We start from the raw sequence: 19554 nt of genomic DNA, 5'->3' as shown, positions 1-19554 counted from the left end.
CCTCACTAGGCTTGGTACAGGTGCAAGACCAATATGAGCAAATGGGGCTATGCAGATGCGGCAGACACAGAAAGTGAATGTGGAACATCTGTACGATCCATGCCACACCTACAAATATGCCCACTTCTTGGTGAACAATGCTGCCTGGAAGATCTGGCGGTGGCAAACGAGAAGGCTGCCCACTGTGCAAGAGCCTGGCCCAACATTTGCAACAAAGATGGTGGACACGGAAGAAGAGCATTCAGATGATAAACACTTGTGCATCTTATTGTTGTGAGGCAGCGTGTGCAGGTCCTTGCACACTTACCTGGTAATGTATCCGTCACGCCTGCAATCAGCTCCAGTTGCTCTGGCCGCTGGAGAGCTGGCGCCGAGTATCGCAACTGGAGGAGAAACTCTCGGCCGTACCTCAGCACCCCTGAAGCAAGAGAATAAAGCGTAGTCGGGCACCACGAAGATAAAGACACAAAAAATGCTGCAGTAACTCAGCGGGACAGGCAGCATCTCTGGGGAAAAGGAATGGGTGACGTTTCGGGGCGAGACCCTTCTTCGGACTGATGTCAGGGGAGTTGGAGATACATAGAGCGGTCACGGCGGCGCAGCGGTAGAGTTGCTGCCTTACAGCGAATGCAGCGCCGGAGACCCGGGTTCCATCCCGACTACAAGCTGCCAGAGGAGGTAGTTGAGGCTGGGACTATCTCATCGTTTAAGAAACAGTTGGACAGGTACATGGATAGGACAGGTTTGGAGGGTTGTGGACCGTGGGACTAGGGTAGCTGGGACATTGTTGGCCGGTGTGGGCGAGTTGGGCCGAAGGGCCTGTTTCCACACTATATCACTCTATGACTGTATGACTCTATGAAGGGCCTGTTTCCACACTGTATCACTCCATGACTCTATGAAGGGCCTGTTTCCACACTGTATCACTCTGTGACTCTATGAAGGGCCTGTTTCCACACTGTATCACTCTATGACTCTAAGCGACAGATGTCAGCGGCAGGGACGGCAGGATGGGCAGCATCACTGGGAGGAAAGAGGAACGGTCAAAGTTTCAGGCCTTCGACAAGGTCCCACATAGGAGGTTAGTGGGCAAAATTAGGGCACATGGTATTGGGGGTAGGGTACTGACATGGATAGAAAATTGGTTGACAGACAGAAAGCAAAGAGTGGGGATAAATGGGTCCCTTTCGGAATGGGAGGCAGTGACCAGTGGGGTACCGCAAGGTTCGGTGCTGGGACCCCAGCTATTTACGATATACATTAATGACTTAGACGAAGGGATTAAAAGTACCATTAGCAAATTTGCAGATGATACTAAGCTGGGGGGGGGGGGGTATTGTGAATTGTGAGGAAGATGCAATAAGGCTGCAGGGTGACTTGGACAGGTTGTGTGAGTGGGCGGATACATGGCAGATGCAGTTTAATGTAGATAAGTGTGAGGTTATTCACTTTGGAAGTAAGAATAGAAAGGCAGATTATTATCTGAATGGTGTCAAGTTAGGAGGAGGGGGAGTTCAACGAGATCTGGGTGTCCTAGTGCATCAGTCAATGAAAGGAAGCATGCAGGTACAGCAGGCAGTGAAGAAAGCCAATGGAATGTTGGCCTTCATAACAAGAGGAGTTGAGTATAGGAGCAAAGAGGTCCTTCTACAGTTGTACCGGGCCCTGGTGAGACCGCACCTGGAGTACTGTGTGCAGTTTTGGTCTCCAAATTTGAGGAAGGATATTCTTGCTATGGAGGGCGTGCAGCGTAGGTTCACTAGGTTAATTCCCGGAATGGCGGGACTGTCGTATGTTGAAAGGCTGGAGCGATTGGGCTTGTATACACTGGAATTTAGAAGGATGAGGGGGGATCTTATTGAAACATATAAGATAATTAGGGGATTGGACACATTAGAGGCAGGAAACATGTTCCCAATGTTGGGGGAGTCCAGAACAAGGGGCCACAGTTTAAGAATAAGGGGTAGGCCATTTAGAACGGAGATGAGGAAGAACTTTTTCAGTCAGAGAGTGGTGAAGGTGTGGAATTCTCTGCCTCAGAAGGCAGTGGAGGCCAGTTCGTTGGATGCTTTCAAGAGAGAGCTGGATAGAGCTCTTAAGGATAGCGGAGTGAGGGGGTATGGGGAGAAGGCAGGAGCGGGGTACTGATTGAGAGTGATCAGCCATGATCGCATTGAATGGCGGTGCTGGCTCGAAGGGCTGAATGGCCTACTCCTGCACCTATTGTCTATTGTCTATTGTCGATTGTCTAAAACCCTGTATCAGGACCAAGAGCGAAGGGGAGATCGCTGGCGTGAAGAGAGGGGTCGGGTTAAACAAGTCCCGTCAGTGGGCATTAGCTTAACTTTCACTGCACCTCGGTACACGTGACAATAAACTAAACTGAAACTTTGCTTCATGTTCATGTCCAGCACAGACATTGTGGGCCAAAGGGCCTGTTCCTGTTGTGTATTGTTCTTTTTAGTTCAGTTCAGTTTAGTTCAGTTTAGTTTAGTTTAGTTTAGAAATACAGAACAGAATCAAGCCCTTCAGCCGACCGAACTCGCGCTGACCAGCGATCCCCGCACACTAACATTATCCGACACACACAAGGGACAATTTACAATTACACCAAGCCAATTAATCTACAAACCGGTACGGGAGGAAACTGGAGCACCCAGAGAAGGGCGGTCACGGTGGCGCAGCGGTAGAGTTGCTGCCTTACAGCGAATGCAGCGCCGGAGACCCAGGTTCCATCCCGACTACGGGCGCTGTCTGTACGGAGTTTGTACGTTCTCCCCGTGACCTGCGTGGGTTTTCTCCGAGATCATCCCACACTCCACAGACGTGCAAGTTAGTAGGTTAATTGACTGGGTAAATGTAAATGTAGTGTGTGTAGGATAGTGTTAATGTGCGGGGATCGCTGGTCGGCGCGGACCCGGTGGGCCGAAGAGCCTGTTTCCGCGCTGTATTTCTAAACTAAACTAAAAAGAAAACACACGCAGGTCACGGGGAGAACGTATAAACTCCGTACTGACAAGCACGGGTAGTGAGGATGGAACCCGGGTCTCCGGCGCTGTGAGGCAGCGACTCTAACGCTGCGCATGTTCTAGGAGAGGGCGGTGGGGTTGCCCGAGTGGGTGCGGGACAGAGCGGCCAATTCGCGGCAGGGTTTCTACAAACAGCACGGCGCGGAGGGAGGAGGTCTGGAGCAAACCTGGGGTCTTCTTCGCACAGACGCCCACGTACTGGCAGTTGTCCGTTATCCTGAGCAGGCTGGGCCACAAGGGGCCGTAGAGTTTCCTCGGACACACCTGGTTGGAACCGTCCTCCTGACAGGAAACCTGCCGCAAGATGGAACATGGTAAAGCAGCTTGCTGGCATTCAGAGAACACCGAGGCACTTCATAAACAAAAACAACAATGATTTTGGAAGGATTAGGTGAACACATAGGTTAACGTATGATGAGCGTTTGACAGCACTGGGCCTGTACTCGCTAGAGTTTAGAAGAATGAGGGGGGGGGGGGGGGGGGATATATAAGAAAATAATTGCAGATGCTGGTACAAATCGAAGGTATTTATTCACAAAATGCTGGAGTAACTCAGCAGGTCAGGCAGCATCTCAGGAGAGAAGGAATGGGTGACGTTTCGGGTCGAGACCCTTCTTCAGTGGATAGTGTGGATATGGTAAGGATGTTTCCGCTAGTGGGAGAGTCTAGCCTCAGAATGAAAGGATTCTTATTTAGGAGGAAGATGAGGAGGAATTTTTTCAGTCAGAGGGTGGTGAATCGGTGGAATTCTTTGCCATAGAAGGTTGTGGAGGCCAAGTCCGTGAGTATTGTTAAGGCAGAGATACGGTAGATAGATTCTTGATGAGTACGGATGAGAATCTATGCTATGAGCTGATATAATTTGAGATATTGATATTTTGTTGTGGATGGTTGAAGATGGTTTATTTTGTTGTTGTCTTAGCTAATATAAAACGAATGCTTATTTTCAGTAGAAAGCAGTAAGATGGATGCTTGTGGTAGAAATGTTATCATTGGGATGGAATGTGTTTGTCCCTTTTAGGAGTGATAGGCAGAGGAGTACAGGGGTTCTTTGTTCTTAAATGACTCCCTTGTCTGATAGTGTGAGCTTGTGTATTAAAACAGTTAGAGCAAGGCCGTGCAGCTGCGAGATTGCTCGGAGATAGTAGATAAAACGTTTCTTTCTCAAAAACAACTACTTATATGGGTGCGTGTGAAAGTAGGAAAAGTTTTGAATGCACTCTAGGTAAATTGATGAGTTTCCCCAAAAGCATGTGACCTATATTAATGGTTTTGTTTTCTCTGTAACCATGGGAATTGTATTAGAATTGTAATTGGTCCTTGATTTTAACTGTTACACCCCTTTTTCCTTTCTGTATAAAAAGTAAACAATAGTGGAAAAGTTGTTCTTCCCCTCTCCCCAGTTGAGATCTTTTCAGACACTAGCATTGCATCTGGAGATCCTCACGGGAAGGACCCCACTGTGGAATAAATCTGTTGTACTCATCCAGCATACGCATTTTATTCAGGCTGAAGGTAAAGAACTGGGATTATCACGGGTGTCAGAGTTATGGGGAGAAGACGGGAGAATGGGGTTAGGAGGGAGAGACAGATCAGTCACGATTGAATGGCGGAGTAGACGAAGGGCCGAATGGCCTAATTCTGCTCCTATCACTTATGATTATGTTAATAGGTGCTATCACGGACGGAGGCTTGGCCGCTGGACTTAACATCGCCAGCGCGGCTCGGCCGCGGGACGTTTCGGTGCCCGGTGCGGCTCGGCCGCGGGACGTTTCAGTGCCCGGTGCGGCTCGGCCGCTGGACTTAACATCGCCCGGTGCGGCTCGGCCGCAGGACGTTTCAGTGCCCGGTGCGGCTCGGCCGCGGGACGTTTCGGTGCCCGGTGCGGCTCGGCCGCTGGACTTAACATCGCCCGGTGCGGCCGCGGGACGTTTCGGTGCCCAGGGCGGCTCGGCCGCGGGGCCTTGCGGGGGCTGTGCGTGTCGTTTGCCTCGGTAGGGGTCGAGCTGCCTGTCCGTGGGTGCGGGAGGAAGAGAGGGGAAGTTTTGTTGCCTCCATCACAGTGAGGGGGTGTTTGGAGTCACTGTGATGGATGTTTGTGTTGGGGTCGGGTGTCCTGTGTTCTTTTCTTTTTTGCTGTGTTTTGTGTGACTGCTGAAATTTCGTTCGGTGTAAAAAGCCGAGTGACAATAAAGTGTTGTTATGTTATGTTATGTTATGTTATGGTGGTAGGTTGCTTGTCAGACAGGATGCCTGAGTCTAGCAGTGCTCCTCTGCGTTCGGTGTTGAACCCATTGCTGTTTGTCATCTACATCAATGATTTGGATGAGAACGCACAAGGCATGATTCGTAAGTTTGCAGATGACACTAAAGTGGGTTGTATTGTCGATAGTGAAGACGGTTGTTCAAAAATTAGAGCAGGATGGTGATGAACTGGGCAAGTGGGCTGAGGAATGGCAAATGGAGTTAGACGGAGGACAAATGTTACATTATGGGAATTCAAACAAGGGCAGGACCTTCACAGTGAATGTCAGGGTGCTGGGGGGTGTTATAGAGCAGAGGGATCGTGGAGAGCAGGTACAAAGTTCCCTGAAAGTGTCATCACAGGTAGATAGAGTGGCTTTCGGTATATTGGTCTTCGTCAGTCGAGGTATCGAGTATAGAAGGTGGGATGTTATAACACAGATACACAATACGTTGGTGAGGTTGCATTTGGAGTATTGGGTTCAATATGTATATATACTTGTGTGTGTGTGTGTATGTACATTATAGATACAATTTTTCCACCGGGTGACGCCGTCAGCGATGGCAGCCTCACCAATGGTCTGTCTGTCTTTTTGTCTTTTTTAGTGTGTTTTAAGTCTGTGTTAATGTTCTCTGGTTTGTTTTATGTGGGGCGTGGGGGGGTCGGGGGAAACTTTTTTTCAATCTCTTACCTTGCCGGAGATGTGATTGTTTTCCGGATCGTATCTCCGGTCGCCCTGCGGCCTAACATCATGGAGCTGGTGGCCTTGCCCGAGACTGGCTTTGAGCCCCACCGCGGGGCCGTGGACTTACCATTGGAGCCTGCGATCCCTTGCCTGGGATCGACGCTCCAACCGCGGACTTCACTATTGAGGAGCTCGCAATCTCGGATAAAGACTGATGTCGGGAAGCTCCAAAGGCGCAAGAGGTTCGACCCGCCCCGACCCGGGGTCCGATCGCCCGGCACGGGGGAGCTGAGATCCCCCCCGATGCGGGAGCTTGATCGCCCCGACGCAGAGGGCCTGACCGCCGGCTACGGGAGCCAAGATCGTCCCGCCAATGGAAGGCTCGAGGCCCCCGACCGCTGGAGGACAAAGAAGGGAGAGATTGAACTTTTCTTTCGCCTTCCATCACAGTGAGGAACGTGGAGGAGTCACTGTGGGGGATGTTCATGTTAAACTGTATTTTGTGTGTCCTGTTGCTTTTTATTGTTATGACTGTACGGCAAATGAAGTTCCTCGTATGTTTCAAAACATACTTGGCTAATAAAGTATGATTATGATTATATATATAAATATAAGTTTCACATATATAATATATATACACACCCATAATATATATACACAATATATATATAATATACATACACACCCACATATTTATATATGCCTGTGTATATGTATACTTGTATATGTATATATACAGGTATACACACACACATATATACATACACACATATACACACACTCACATATACATATCTATAAATGCACATTTATACACACACATATACACACCCATACATATCTAAATATAAACACACACATACATATCTATAAACACACATATATACACACACGCATACATATCTATAAACACCTATACGCACACATATACATATCTATAAACACATATACACACACGCACACACATATCTATAAACACACATATACACACACACATACACACACACACTGTAAGGAGTTTGTACGTTCTCCCCGTGACCTGCGTGGGTTTTCTCCGAGATCTTCGGTTTCCTCCCACACTCCAAAGACGTACAGGTATGTAGGTTAATTGGCTGGGTAAATGTAAAAATTGTCCCTAGTGGGTGTAGGATAGTGTTAATGTACGGGGATCGCTGGGCGGCGCGGACTTGGTGGGCCGAAAAGGCTTGTTTCCGCGCTGTATATATATATGATATATCTATACACACATATACATATCTATAAACACACACATACATATCTATAAACACACATCACACACACACATATCTATAAACACACACACACACACACATATACATATCTATAAACAAATATATACACACACGTACATATCTATAAACACACATCTCCACACACACACACACATATCTATAAACACATACACACACACACACATATACATATATCTATAAACACACATATATACACACACACATACATACATATCTATAAACAGACACACACATACACAAACACGCTGTCTGAGCCTCTGATTCAGACTTGCCTTCCAGGTTGGCATGCCGTAGTAGTACAGCTCCCCGTTGCGGATGAGTTTGTAGAGGGGGGAGTCGGGGACAGAGTTGAAATCTCCACAGAGGATGACGGGGCAGGGGCTGCCATCACCACGGGCTGCCGGCAGCAACTGCTGGATCTCAGCAAGCAGAACGGCCAGCTGGGTCAGCTTGATGTCGCCGCGCCGTGGGTTGAAGATGAGGTGGGTATTGGCCACCAGGATGTCGGGCAGCGTGGGCTGGTCCTGGCCGCTGTCAGGCGGCTGCGGCAACACAGGCCGGAGCAGGGCCAGGAGGGCCACGTTGTCCCTGTTCAAGGTCTCCACAATGGGCCGGAAGTATTCCACTGGGTGCTGGGACACCAGGCTGAAGCGGTCCCGTTTAAAGCACACCGCACACCCGTCCGTCTTAATACCAGTGCGCCGCTTGTAAATGCACTCGTAACCTGCAGCGGAAGCATGCGAGTCAAGACACAGAAACACAGGCAATAGGTGCAGGAGGAGGCCATTCAGCCCTTCCAGCCAGCACCGCCATTCATTGTGATCATGGCTGATCGTCCACAATCAGTAACCCGTGCCTGCCTTCTCCCCTTGATTCCGCTAGCCCCTAAAGCTCTACCTAACTCTCTTTTAAATTCATGGACAATTAGTCATAGAGTGATACAGTGTGGAAACAGGCCCTTCATAGAGTCATAGAGTGATACAGTGTGGAAACAGGCCCTTCATAGAGTCATAGAGTGATACAGTGTGGAAACAGGCCCTTCATAGAGTCATAGAGTGATACAGTGTGGAAACAGGCCCTTCGGCCCAACTTGCCCACACCGGCTAACAATGTCCCAGCTACCCTAGTCCCACCTGCCTGCGCTTGGTCCATATCCCTCCAAACCTGTCCTATCCATGTACCTGTCCAAATGCTTCTTAAACGTTGGGATAGTCCCAGCCTCAACTACCTCCTCTGGCAGCTTGTTCCATACACCCACCACCTTCTGTGTGGAATTGTTACCCCTCGGATTCCTATTAAATCCTTTCCCCTTCACCTTGAACCTGTGGCCCTCGATTCCCCTACTCTGGGTAAAAGACCCCCCACAAATACCCCCCACGGAGGGGGTATCAAAAACAAGAGGCCCTAGGCTTAGGGTGAGAGGAAGATGTTACAAATAAGATTTATTATCTTTACATAGAAACAAAGAAAATAGGTGCAGGAGGAGGCCATTCGGCCCTTCGAGCCAGCACCGCCATTCAATATGCTCATGGATGATCATCCACAATTAGTACCCCGTTCCTGCTTTCTCCCCGCATCCCTTGATTCCGTACAGAGTGGTTGATGTCTAAGATGAGCCGCCAGAGGAGGTGGTGAAATCAGACACAATCACGGAAAAACAGGGAAATGCTGCAGTAACTCAGCGGGTCAGATAGCATCCCTACAGAACCTGAATAGTTGACGTTTCGGTCGAGACCCTCCTTCAGAAAAAAAATCACTGTCTTTAAGAGCCATTTTGACAGACACTTGATAAAGGCAAGGCACAGAAGGATGAAGACCTAAACGAGGCCAATAATGGATCACATGCAGTTTAATTTGGCGTTAGGTTCAACACAGACGTGGGCCGGAGGACATGTGCCTGCAGGACTGTTCTACAGGTGCTCCTCAACTTACGATGGGGTTACGTTCCGAGAAAATCATCGCAAACCGTAAATATCGTAAAGTCAAAAATAGACAATAGGTGCAGGAGTAGGCCATTCGGCCCTTCCAGCCAGCACCGCCATTCAATGTGATCATGGCTGATCATCCACAATCAGTAACCCATGCCTGCCTTCTCCCCATACCCCCTGACTCCGCTATCCTTAAGAGCTCTATCTAACTCTCTCTTGAATGCATTCAGAGAATTGGCCTCCACTGCCTTCTGAGGCAGAGAATGCCACAGATTCACAACTCTCTGACTGAAAAAGTTTTTCCTCATCTCCGTTCCAAATGGCCTACCCCTTATTCTTAAACTGTGGCCCCTGGTTCTAGACTCCCCCAACATGTTTCCCGCCTCTAACGTGTCCAATCGCTTAATAATCTTATATGTTTCAATAAGCTCCCCTCTCATCCTTCAAAATTCCAGTGTATACAAGCCCCGTCGCTCCAGTCTTTCAACATACGACAGTCCCGCCATTCCGGGAATTAACCTGGTGAACCTACGCTGCACGCCCTCAATAGCAAGAATGTCCTTCCTCAAATTTGGAGACCAAAACTGCAACAGAAAATGCATTGAATACACGCGATCACGTGGCCGGAAGCGAGCTGCGGCTCGCCACGGGCAGCTGCCGTTTCCACCATCGCGAAGTCGAAATATCGCAAGTCGAAGCATCGTAAGCCGGGGAGCACCTGTATTCTGTACAAACAGATCACTGTAGATAGGCAAAACTGTCGGCATGATGGGCCGTTTCATTGCTGCGAACCTCTGACTTTCAGGAGGTAACGAACACAAACGAGAAAATCAAATCCCAGTGCCTCACGGGTCACTCACCCCTCAGCTGGAGAGCCGGTTGAAACTGCTGATGGTAATGGTTATTCTGAACTTCCTGCAGACACATAATCTGAGAGGGGAACACAAGATATCAGGTTGTCACAGGAGTCGCGGGCCAAGCACCAAGTATAATTTATGTCTTCATAGACACAGGCACCGTGCTGAGGCAAGAGACATTTTAGTACTACATCCATTCACAATTTAGTACTACACCTATTTACACTTTAGTGCACTCTTTCACATTTTAATGCTACACCCATTCATAATTTAGTACTGCACCCTTTCACATTTGAGTGCACCCTTTCACATTGTAGTACTACACCCATTCACAATTTAGTACTGCACCCTTTCTTGTTTTAATGCTGCACCCATTCACAATTTCGTACTGCACCCTTTCACATTTGAGTGCACCATTTCACGTTGTAGTACTACACCCATTCACAATTTAGTACTGCACCCTTTCTTGTTTTAATGCTGCACCCATTCACAATTTAGTACGGGAGTTCAGCTCGGTGATCATCACAGCCGTCTATATCCCACCGCATGCGGACACCGACGTGGCACTGTCGACCCTACACGATGTGTTGTGTCAACACCAAAACAAGAACCCTGATGCGGCTGTGCTGGTGGCTGGAGACTTCAATAGGGGAAATCTCAAAAAGGTCATGCCCAACTTCTACCAACACATCACGTGTGTCACCAGGGGGGAAAGAACTTTGGACCACTGCTACACGCCGTTCAGGAAAGGCTACAAGGCCGTTTCTCTCCCTCCTTTTGGAAAATCTGACCACGCTGCCATTTTCCTGCTGCCGGAGTACAAACAACGGATAGTATGGGAAGCAACAGTGACGAGGGACGTAAAGCGGTGGGCTGACCATTCAGAGGCCATGCTGCAGGATGCACTGAGCGAAGTCGACTGGAACATGTTCCAAGCAAGTTCCAGAGACGTAAATGAGTTTGCAGAAGCGGTTACGGACTTCATTGCCACAATAGCCGATACCATCATCCCCACGGTAAGGGTCAGTATCTTCCCTAACCAAAAACCCTGGGTGGACAGGTCTATTCGCGTGGCCTTGAATGCTCGCACCACTGCTTACAACTCCGGCCTGGCATCCGGCAACATGGGCAACTACAAGGGAGAGTCCTACCGACTGCGAAGGGCAGTGAAGGATGCAAAAAGGAGGTACCGGGACAAGATGGAGTCACAGATGGAGCAGCAGGACACCAGGCGCCTTTGGCAGGGGCTACGGACTATAACTAGCTACAGGTCCAGCACCCCCTCAACCGGAAGTGCCGGCTCCTCCTTAGCTGATGACCTGAACTCTTTTTATGCACGGTTTGAGACGGGTAACACCACCAGCTCGCCGTCTAAAAACAGCACCGAAGGGGCGCTGGCTAGCGAGGCTGGAGGGGGATCCACCGCCGGGGATGTGCACACATTCTCGGTGTCCGAGCATGAGGTGAGGTGGGCTCTGACGCGTGTGAACACGAGGAAAGCTGGAGGCCCAGATGGTATATCTGGGCGAGTACTAAAGTCTTGTGCTACTCAGCTTGCTCCAGTGCTCACCACAATATTCAACCTCTCCTTGGCAAAGTCCGTGGTCCCTGCATGCTTCAAAAGATCCATCATTGTACCGGTGCCAAAGAATGCCTCTCCAGCGTGTTTAAATGACTACCGACCGGTGGCCCTCACCTCGGTTGGCATGAAATGCTTTGAGAGGCTAGTCAAGAAGCACATCTGCGCCCTCCTTCCTCGCAACATGGACCCACTACAGTTCGCATACCGTCCGAACAGGTCCACAGATGATGCGGTCTCCCAGGTTCTACACACCGCTCTCTCTCATCTGGACAGCCAGGGGGGCTATGTGAGGATGCTGTTCATTGACTTTAGTTCAGCATTCAACACAATTGTCCCCAGCAGACTGGTTGAGAAGCTGCTGGAACTGGGGCTTAGCACCCCTCTGTGTGCCTGGGTCCTGGACTTTCTCACTGCCAGGCCCCAAGTGGTCAGGATGGGGGAACACACATCTAGCTCCCTCACCCTGAACATAGGATCCCCCCAGGGCTGCGTCCTTAGCCCCCTACTGTACTCCCTGTACACACATGACTGTGGGTCAGGTTCAGCTCAAACTCCATCATCAAGTTTGCTGATGACACTGTGGTGGTGGGCCGGATCTCCAACAATGATGAGAAGGCCTACCGGGAGGAGGTGGCTGATCTGGCACTCTGGTGTCAGGACAATAGCCTCCTCTTGAATGTCACTAAAACAAAGGAGCTGATTGTGGACTTCAGAAGGGCTAAACATCCAAGGACGTACACGCCACTGGAGATAAATGGGTCGATTGTGGATAGGGTGAGCAGTTTTAAATACTTGGGAGTCCGCATCGCAGAGGATCTGACGTGGGCAACGCACATTGCCGCACTGGTGGGTAAGGCTAAGCAGCGCCTTTACCACCTTAGACAACTGAGGAAATTCAGAGTGTCTCTGAAGATCCTTCATTGCTTCTACTCTGGGGCTGTAGAGAGCATCCTGTCCGGCAACATTACAGTCTGGTTTGGGAACAGCTCTGCCCAGGACAGGATGGCCCTGCAGAGAGTAGTGCGTTCGGCAGAACGCACCATGGGAACTACACTCATCCCCCTGCAGGACCTATACATCAGGAGGTGCAGATCCAGAGCAAGTAAGATCATGAGGGACCCCTGCCACCCCAGCAACGGACTGTTCCAGATGCTACGATCAGGCAAACGCCTCCGATGTCACGCTGTGAAAACGGAGAGGATGAGACGGAGCTTCTTCCCACAGGCCATCAGGACTGTCAACTTTTATAACCCCAGAGACTAAATTTTTGTCGACACTAATAGTAACTTATTAACTTTATTTATATGCTGTAACTGTAATTCTTTTTGTGCACAACCCGCAGGCATTGCCACTTTCATTTCACTGCACATCGTGTATGTGTATGTGACAAATAAATTTGACTTGACTTGACTTGTACCCTTTCACATTTGAGTGCACCCTTTCACGTTATAGTACTACACCCATTCACAATTTAATACATCTATTCACATTTTAGTACTACACCTAATTACATTTTAGTACATCCTTTCAAGTTTTAACACTACACCCATTCACATTTTAGTACTACACCCTTTCACAATTTAATACACCTATTCATTTTAGTACTATGCCCATTCACAATTTAGTACTACGCCCATTCACATTTTAATACTACACCTATTCACATTTTAGTACCACATCCATTAACGTTTTAGTACCACAGCCAGATCCACCAGTACCATTTAACAGACTTTTGGCTAGACACATGAATATGCAGGGAACGAGGAATATGGATGTGTAGGAAGGAACTGCAGATGCTGGCTTGTACCGAAGATAGACACAAAATGCTGGAGTAACTCAGCGGGTCAGGCAGCAATTCTGGAGAAAAGGAACAGGTGACGTTTCAGGTCGAGAGGTGCAGGCAGATAAGAGGTGGTCTTAGCATTAGGTACAGCACAGACATTGTGGGCCGAAGGGCCTGTCCTTGTTCTGTTCTGTGACAGTACTCTAGATTGTAGAAGGATCGTTCAGAAGCCGAATAACAGAGGGGAAGAATCTGTTCCTGAGAGTGGTGGCAAGTTCTTTCAAGCTTCTGCTCCTTCTGTGCCTGCAGTCAGTATATATTTAGAAAATGAAATTGCATCAGGCAGGACCGTAAGATTAATGTCAAGCACGTCTGCCTCAGCTGTGTCGAGCAGCTGCAAGTTCAACCCCAGGAAAGTCCCTACAGGTCGCCACTCAGCCTCCCTTGTAGCCTGTCCAAAATAGGTATCCAATTCAGTGTTGGGGAAAAAAACCTGCAGATGTTGGTTTAAATCGAAGGTAGACACAAAATGCTGGAGTAACTCAGCGGGTCAGGCAGCATCTCGGGAGAGAAGGAGTGGGTGACGTTTCGGGTCGAGACCCTTCTTCAGACTGATCATTCTGAAGAAGGGTCTGAAGTAGGGTCTCGACCCGAAACGTCACCCATTCCTTCTCTCCAGAGATGCTGCCTGTCCCGCTGAGTTACTCCAACATTTTGTGTCTACATCCAATTCAGTGTGATATGTTTCGTTTAGAGACCCAGCACTGAAACAGGCCATTCGGCCCAACATGTCCATGCTAACTATCGATCACCTGTTCACACCTAGTTTTATGCTCACCCACTTTCTCATTCATTCTCTGCAGGAGGAGCAATTTACAGAGGGCTAATTAACCTATAGACCCGCAGGTCTGAGAGATGTAGGAGGAAAGCGGAGCACCCAGAGAAAAACACACAGTCACGGGGCTAGGATTGTATTCTTGGAGCGCAGGAGGATGAGGGGTGATCTTATAGAGATGTATAAAATCATGAGAGGAATAGGGAATAGATCGGGTAGACGCTCAGAGTAGGGGAATCGAGAACCAGAGGTCATAGGTTTAAGGTTCGGTGGGGGGAAAGATTTAATAAGAGTCCGAGGGGTGATTTTGTCACTCAGCGGGTGGTGTGTGTATGGAATGAGCTGCCAGAGGAGGTAGTTGAGCCAGGTACCATCGCAACGTTTAAGAAACATTTAGACAGGTCCATGGATAGGACAGGTTTAGAGGGATGTGGGCCAAAAGCAGGTGGGTGGGACTAGTGCAGCTGGGCCATGTTGATCGGTGTGGGCAAGTTGGGCTGAAGGGGCTGCTTCCACATTGTAAGATTCTATGATGATCTTACTAATCAAGAATCTGTCCACCTCCCCCTTATAAACATCCAATGACTTGGCCTCCACAGCCGCCTGTGGCAATGAGTTCCACAGATTCACCACCCTCTGGCTAAAGAGATTCCTCCTCAACTCCTTTCTAAAGGTACATCCTTTTATTGTGAGGCTGTGGCCTCTGGTCCTGGACTCCCCCACTAGTGGAAACATCCTCTCCACATCCACTCTATCCAGGCCGCTCACTATTCGGTACGTTTCAATGATGCTTCCCTTCATCCATCTAAACTCCAGTGAGTCCACGCCCAGTGCCTTCACAGGCGCATCATACGTTAACCCACTCATTCCTGGGATCATTCTCGTAAATTTCCCCTGGACCCTCTCCCACGCCAGCACATCCTTCCTCGGATATGGAGCCCAAAATGGCTCACGACACTCCTAATGCGGCCTGACCAGCACCTTATATAGAGCCTCAGCACTACACACCAGTGAAAATCCCCTGACCCAGTGAATTGGGCGTTTCTCTCATGGCAAGCTGTAACACTCGAGGGCTCGATGTCTAATTCTAATTCTACAACTTTGGGCGCCTCACTTTTTCAGTGGGTATCAGCGCTGGTCTTTCCTGCGGGTGAACCATCTCTCCGTGCGTGGTATTAGCTCAGCTCTTTGCCCTCCAGAGCCCAAATTGCAGTTTACAAACTTTCCGAAACCTTTGTATCCCCTTTCACTGGCCACCCTTGTGTTGTGACCTTTGTTCGTTTCCTTTCTCTCCATTTTGTTCCCATTTATCGTATTAATGGCATGACCTCCACAACCCTTTCAGCATCTGCACAGAGAGACTGCGGGTGCTGAAATCTTAAGCAAAAAAAAACCATTCAGCTCGGGGAACTCAGTGGGTCATAAGGTCATTAGCGATTGGAGTACAATCAGGCCCCCCTTCCCTCCCAATAGACTCCATCTCCACTCCACACTGCCTCGGTAAAGCAGCAAGGACCACTTGCACCCTGGCCATTTCATCTTCCCCCCTCTCCCATCATGCAGAAGATGCATAAGCTTGACCGCCCGTACCACCAGATTCAGGAACAGCTTCTTCCCAGCTATTATCAGATACTGAACGGTCCTCTCAGGTCTGATCTCCCAATCTACCTCATTGTGGTCCTCATTGATACATGGACAATAGGTGCAGGAGGAGGCCATTTGGCCCTACGGGCCAGCGCCACCATTCAATGTGATCATGGCTGATCATCCACAATCAGTACCCCGTTCCTGCCCTCTCCCCATTTCCCTTGATTCCCCTAACCCTAAGAGCTCTATCTAACTCTCTTTTGAATGCATCCGGTGAATCGGCCTCCACTGCCTTTGTGGCAGAGAATTCCACAAATTCACAACTCTCTGGGTGAAAAAGTTTTTCCTCATCACAGTTCAAAATGGCCGACCCCTTATTCTTAAACTGTGGCCCCTGGTTCTGGACTCCCCCAACATTGGGAACATGTTTTCTGCCTCTAACGTGTCCAACCCTTTAATAATCTTATACGTTTCAATAAGATCCCCTCTCATCCTTCTAAATTCCAGTGTATACAAGCCTGGTCGCTCCAGTCTTTCAACATATGACAGTCCCGCCATTCCGGGAATTAACCTAGTAAACGTACGCTGCACGCCCTCAATAGCACGCCCTCTCCTGCGCTGCATTCGCTGTAAGGCATCAATTCTACCGCTGCGCCGCTGTGACCGCCAGCTGTATGATTTGTAAAAACAAGGAACTACAGATGCTGGTTTACAAAAAAAGACCAAGTGCTGAAATAGGCCTGACCCGCTGAAATACTCCGGCACTTTGTACACTATTACAGTGTGATTTGGCCTGGATAGCACACAATGTTTTTCCTTCCATTCCTCTGTACATGTGCCAATGAGTCAAGTGAAGAGTGTTTGATTATCGTATGTAACATCAACAGAACATTGAAATTCATAAGTGATAGGAGGAGAATTAGGCCAATCGGCCCAACAAGTCTACTCCGCCATTCAATCGTGACTGATCTGCCACAGAATGCCACAGAATCGGGAATTCTCTGCCACAGAAGGTAGTTGAGGCCAGTTCATTGGCTATATTTAAGAGGGAGTTAGATGTGGCCCTTGTGGCTAAAGGGATCAGAGGGTATGGAGAGAAGGCAGGTACGGGATACTGAGTTGGATGATCAGCCATGATCATATTGAATGGCGATGCAGGCTCGCGGCACGGTAGCGCAGCGGTAGAGTTGCTGCTTTACAGCGAATGCAGCGCCGGAGACACAGGTTCGATCCTGACTACGGGTGCTGCACTGTAAGGAGTTTGTTCGTTCTCCCCGTGACCTGCGTGGGTTTTCTCCGAGATCTTCGGTTTCCTCCCACACTCCAAAGACGTACAGGTATGTAGGTTAATTGGCTGGGTAAATGTAAAAATTGTCCCTAATGGGTGTAGGATAGTGTTAATGTACGGGGATCACTGGGCGGCACGGACTTGGAGGGCCGAAAAGGCCTGTTTCCGGCTGTAGATATATATGATATGATATGAAGGGCCGAATGGCCTCCTCCTGCACCTATTTTCTATGTTTCTATGGAGAAAACCCACGTGGTCACACGGAGAACATACATGTTTCTATGTTTCTATCTATCTTTCCCTCTCAACCCCATTCTCCTGCCTTCTCCCCATAACTCCCCACACCTGTACTAAGCCAATCCAATACACACATACTGAACTTTTACTCTCCCGTTTATTATATTGTTTACAATGTACTATGTTTACATATTCTGTCGTGCTGCTGCAGGTAAGATTTTCATTGTTCTATCTGGGACAAATGACAATAAAACACTCTTGGCTCTCTCTCGATTCATACATGCAGCTGCATAACTGGCCTGTAAACACAAAGATAAACCGATACCAATAACAATTTGTGTAGGAAAGAACTGCAGTTGCTGGTTTAAATCGTAGATAGACACAAAATGCTGGAGTAACTCAGCGGGGCAGGCAGCACCTCTGGCGAGAAGGAATGGGTGACATTTCGGGTCGAGACGGTCAGTCTGAAGAAGGGTCTCGACCCGAAACGTCACCCATTCCTTCTCCCCCACAGATGTAGGAAAATAACTGCAGATGCTGGTACAAATCGAAGGTATCACAAAAAACTGGAGTAACTCAGCGGGTCAGGCAGCATCTCAGGAGAGAAGGAATGGGTGACATAGAAACATAGAAAATAGGTGCAGGAGTAGGCCTTTCGGCCCTTCGAGCCTGCACCACCATTCAATATGATCATGGCTGATCATCCAGCTCAGTAGCCTGTACCTGCCTTCTCTCCATACCCCCTGATCCCTTTAGCAAAAAGGGCCACATCTAACTCCATCTTAAATATAGCCAATGAACTGGCCTCAACTACCTTCTGTGGCAGAGAATTCCACAGACTCACCACTCTCTGTGTGAAGAAATGTTTTCTCATCTCGGTCCTAAAAGACTTCCCCCTTATCCTTAAGCTGTGACACCTGGTTCTGGACTCCCCCAACATCGGGAACAATCTTCCCGCATCTAGCCTCTACAACCCCTTAAGAATTTTATATGTTTCTATAAGATCCCCCCTCAGTCTTCTAAATTCCAGCGAGTACAAGCCCAGTCTATCCAGTCTTTCCTCATATGCAAGTCCCGCCATCCCAGGGATTAATCTGGTGAACCTTCTCTGTACTCCCTCTAAGGCAAGAACGTCTTTCCTCAGGTTAGGAGACCAAAACTGCACACAATACTCCAGGTGCGGTCTCACCAAAGCCCTGCAGCAGAGCCTCCCTGCTCCTAAACTCAAATCCTCTTGCTATGAATGCCAACATACCATTTCGGGTCGAGACCCTTCCTCAGACTGACCACCTCGACCCGAAACGTCACCCATTCTTTCTCTCCAGAGATGCTGCCTGACCCGCTGAGTTACTCCAGCTTTTCGTGATACCTTCTGAGATGCTGCCTGCCCCGCTGAATGACCCCAGCATTTTGTGTCCACCACCAATAGCGATTTATTGAGCGTCGGAGGTGGTTGGTGAATTTCTCACGGTACTCACATCAGGATCCCAGGTTTCAAAGTCCTGCATGATATTCTGGAACCGGAATTCCCATTTCAGGAGCTCGGGCTGGCAATGGGAGTACAGGTCACGGTTGGTCTCCAGGAGGTCCTGTGACAGGATGTTGTACGACATGACGGTGAACTCGAACGGGCTGCCTTCACCGGCGCCGTCCCCGTCCCCCTGCCGCTGGGTTGTGTTCTCCCACGTCCGGGCGAGTAGGCCTGGGAGGAAAGCAAACCGGCATGTCATTCATCCCGGGGATCACCAAGCTCAGCAGCAGAATGGGGGGGGGGGACACCTCATAGACAATAGACAATAGGTGTAGGAGGAGGCCATTCGGCCCTTCGAGCCAGCACTGCCATTCAATGTGATCATGGCTGATCATTCTCAATCAGTATCCCGTTCCTGCCTTCTCCCCATACCCCATGACTCCGCTATCCTTAAGAGCTCTATCGAGCTCTCTCTTGAATGCATTCAGAGAATTGGCCTCCACTGCCTTCTGAGGCAGAGAATTCCACAGATTCACAACTCTCTGACTGAAAAAGTTTTTCCTCATCTCAGTTCTAAATGGCCTACCCCTTATTCTTAAACTGTAGCCCCTTGTTCTGGACTCCCCCAACATTGGGAACATGTTTCCTGCCTCTAACTTGTCCAACCCCTTAATAATCTTATACGTTTCGATAAGATCTCCTCTCATCCTTCTAAATTCCAGTGTATACAAGCCTAGTCACTCCAGTCTTTCA

General features: G+C 48.9%; 1 protein-coding gene across 1 annotated transcript in view; it reads right to left on the bottom strand.

Annotated features, from left to right (window-relative positions):
• The window catches only part of LOC144597705 (protein angel homolog 1-like), a 40562-nt gene that overhangs the window by 9350 nt on the left and 11658 nt on the right, over positions 1-19554 (bottom strand). The window contains exons 3-7 of the mRNA XM_078407236.1: positions 18809-19032; positions 10022-10091; positions 7506-7957; positions 3197-3323; positions 308-418 (exon numbers count right to left, since the gene is read on the bottom strand). Of these exons, the coding sequence (XP_078263362.1) occupies positions 308-418; positions 3197-3323; positions 7506-7957; positions 10022-10091; positions 18809-19032 (984 nt within the window). The remainder of the gene's footprint in view (positions 1-307; positions 419-3196; positions 3324-7505; positions 7958-10021; positions 10092-18808; positions 19033-19554) is intronic.

Source organism: Rhinoraja longicauda, chromosome 10, assembly GCF_053455715.1.
Source record: "Rhinoraja longicauda isolate Sanriku21f chromosome 10, sRhiLon1.1, whole genome shotgun sequence".
Classification (NCBI taxonomy): domain Eukaryota; kingdom Metazoa; phylum Chordata; class Chondrichthyes; order Rajiformes; family Arhynchobatidae; genus Rhinoraja; species Rhinoraja longicauda.
The sequence above is the reverse complement of the archived record's forward strand: the minus strand, read 5'-3'. Positions and strand labels throughout refer to the sequence as shown.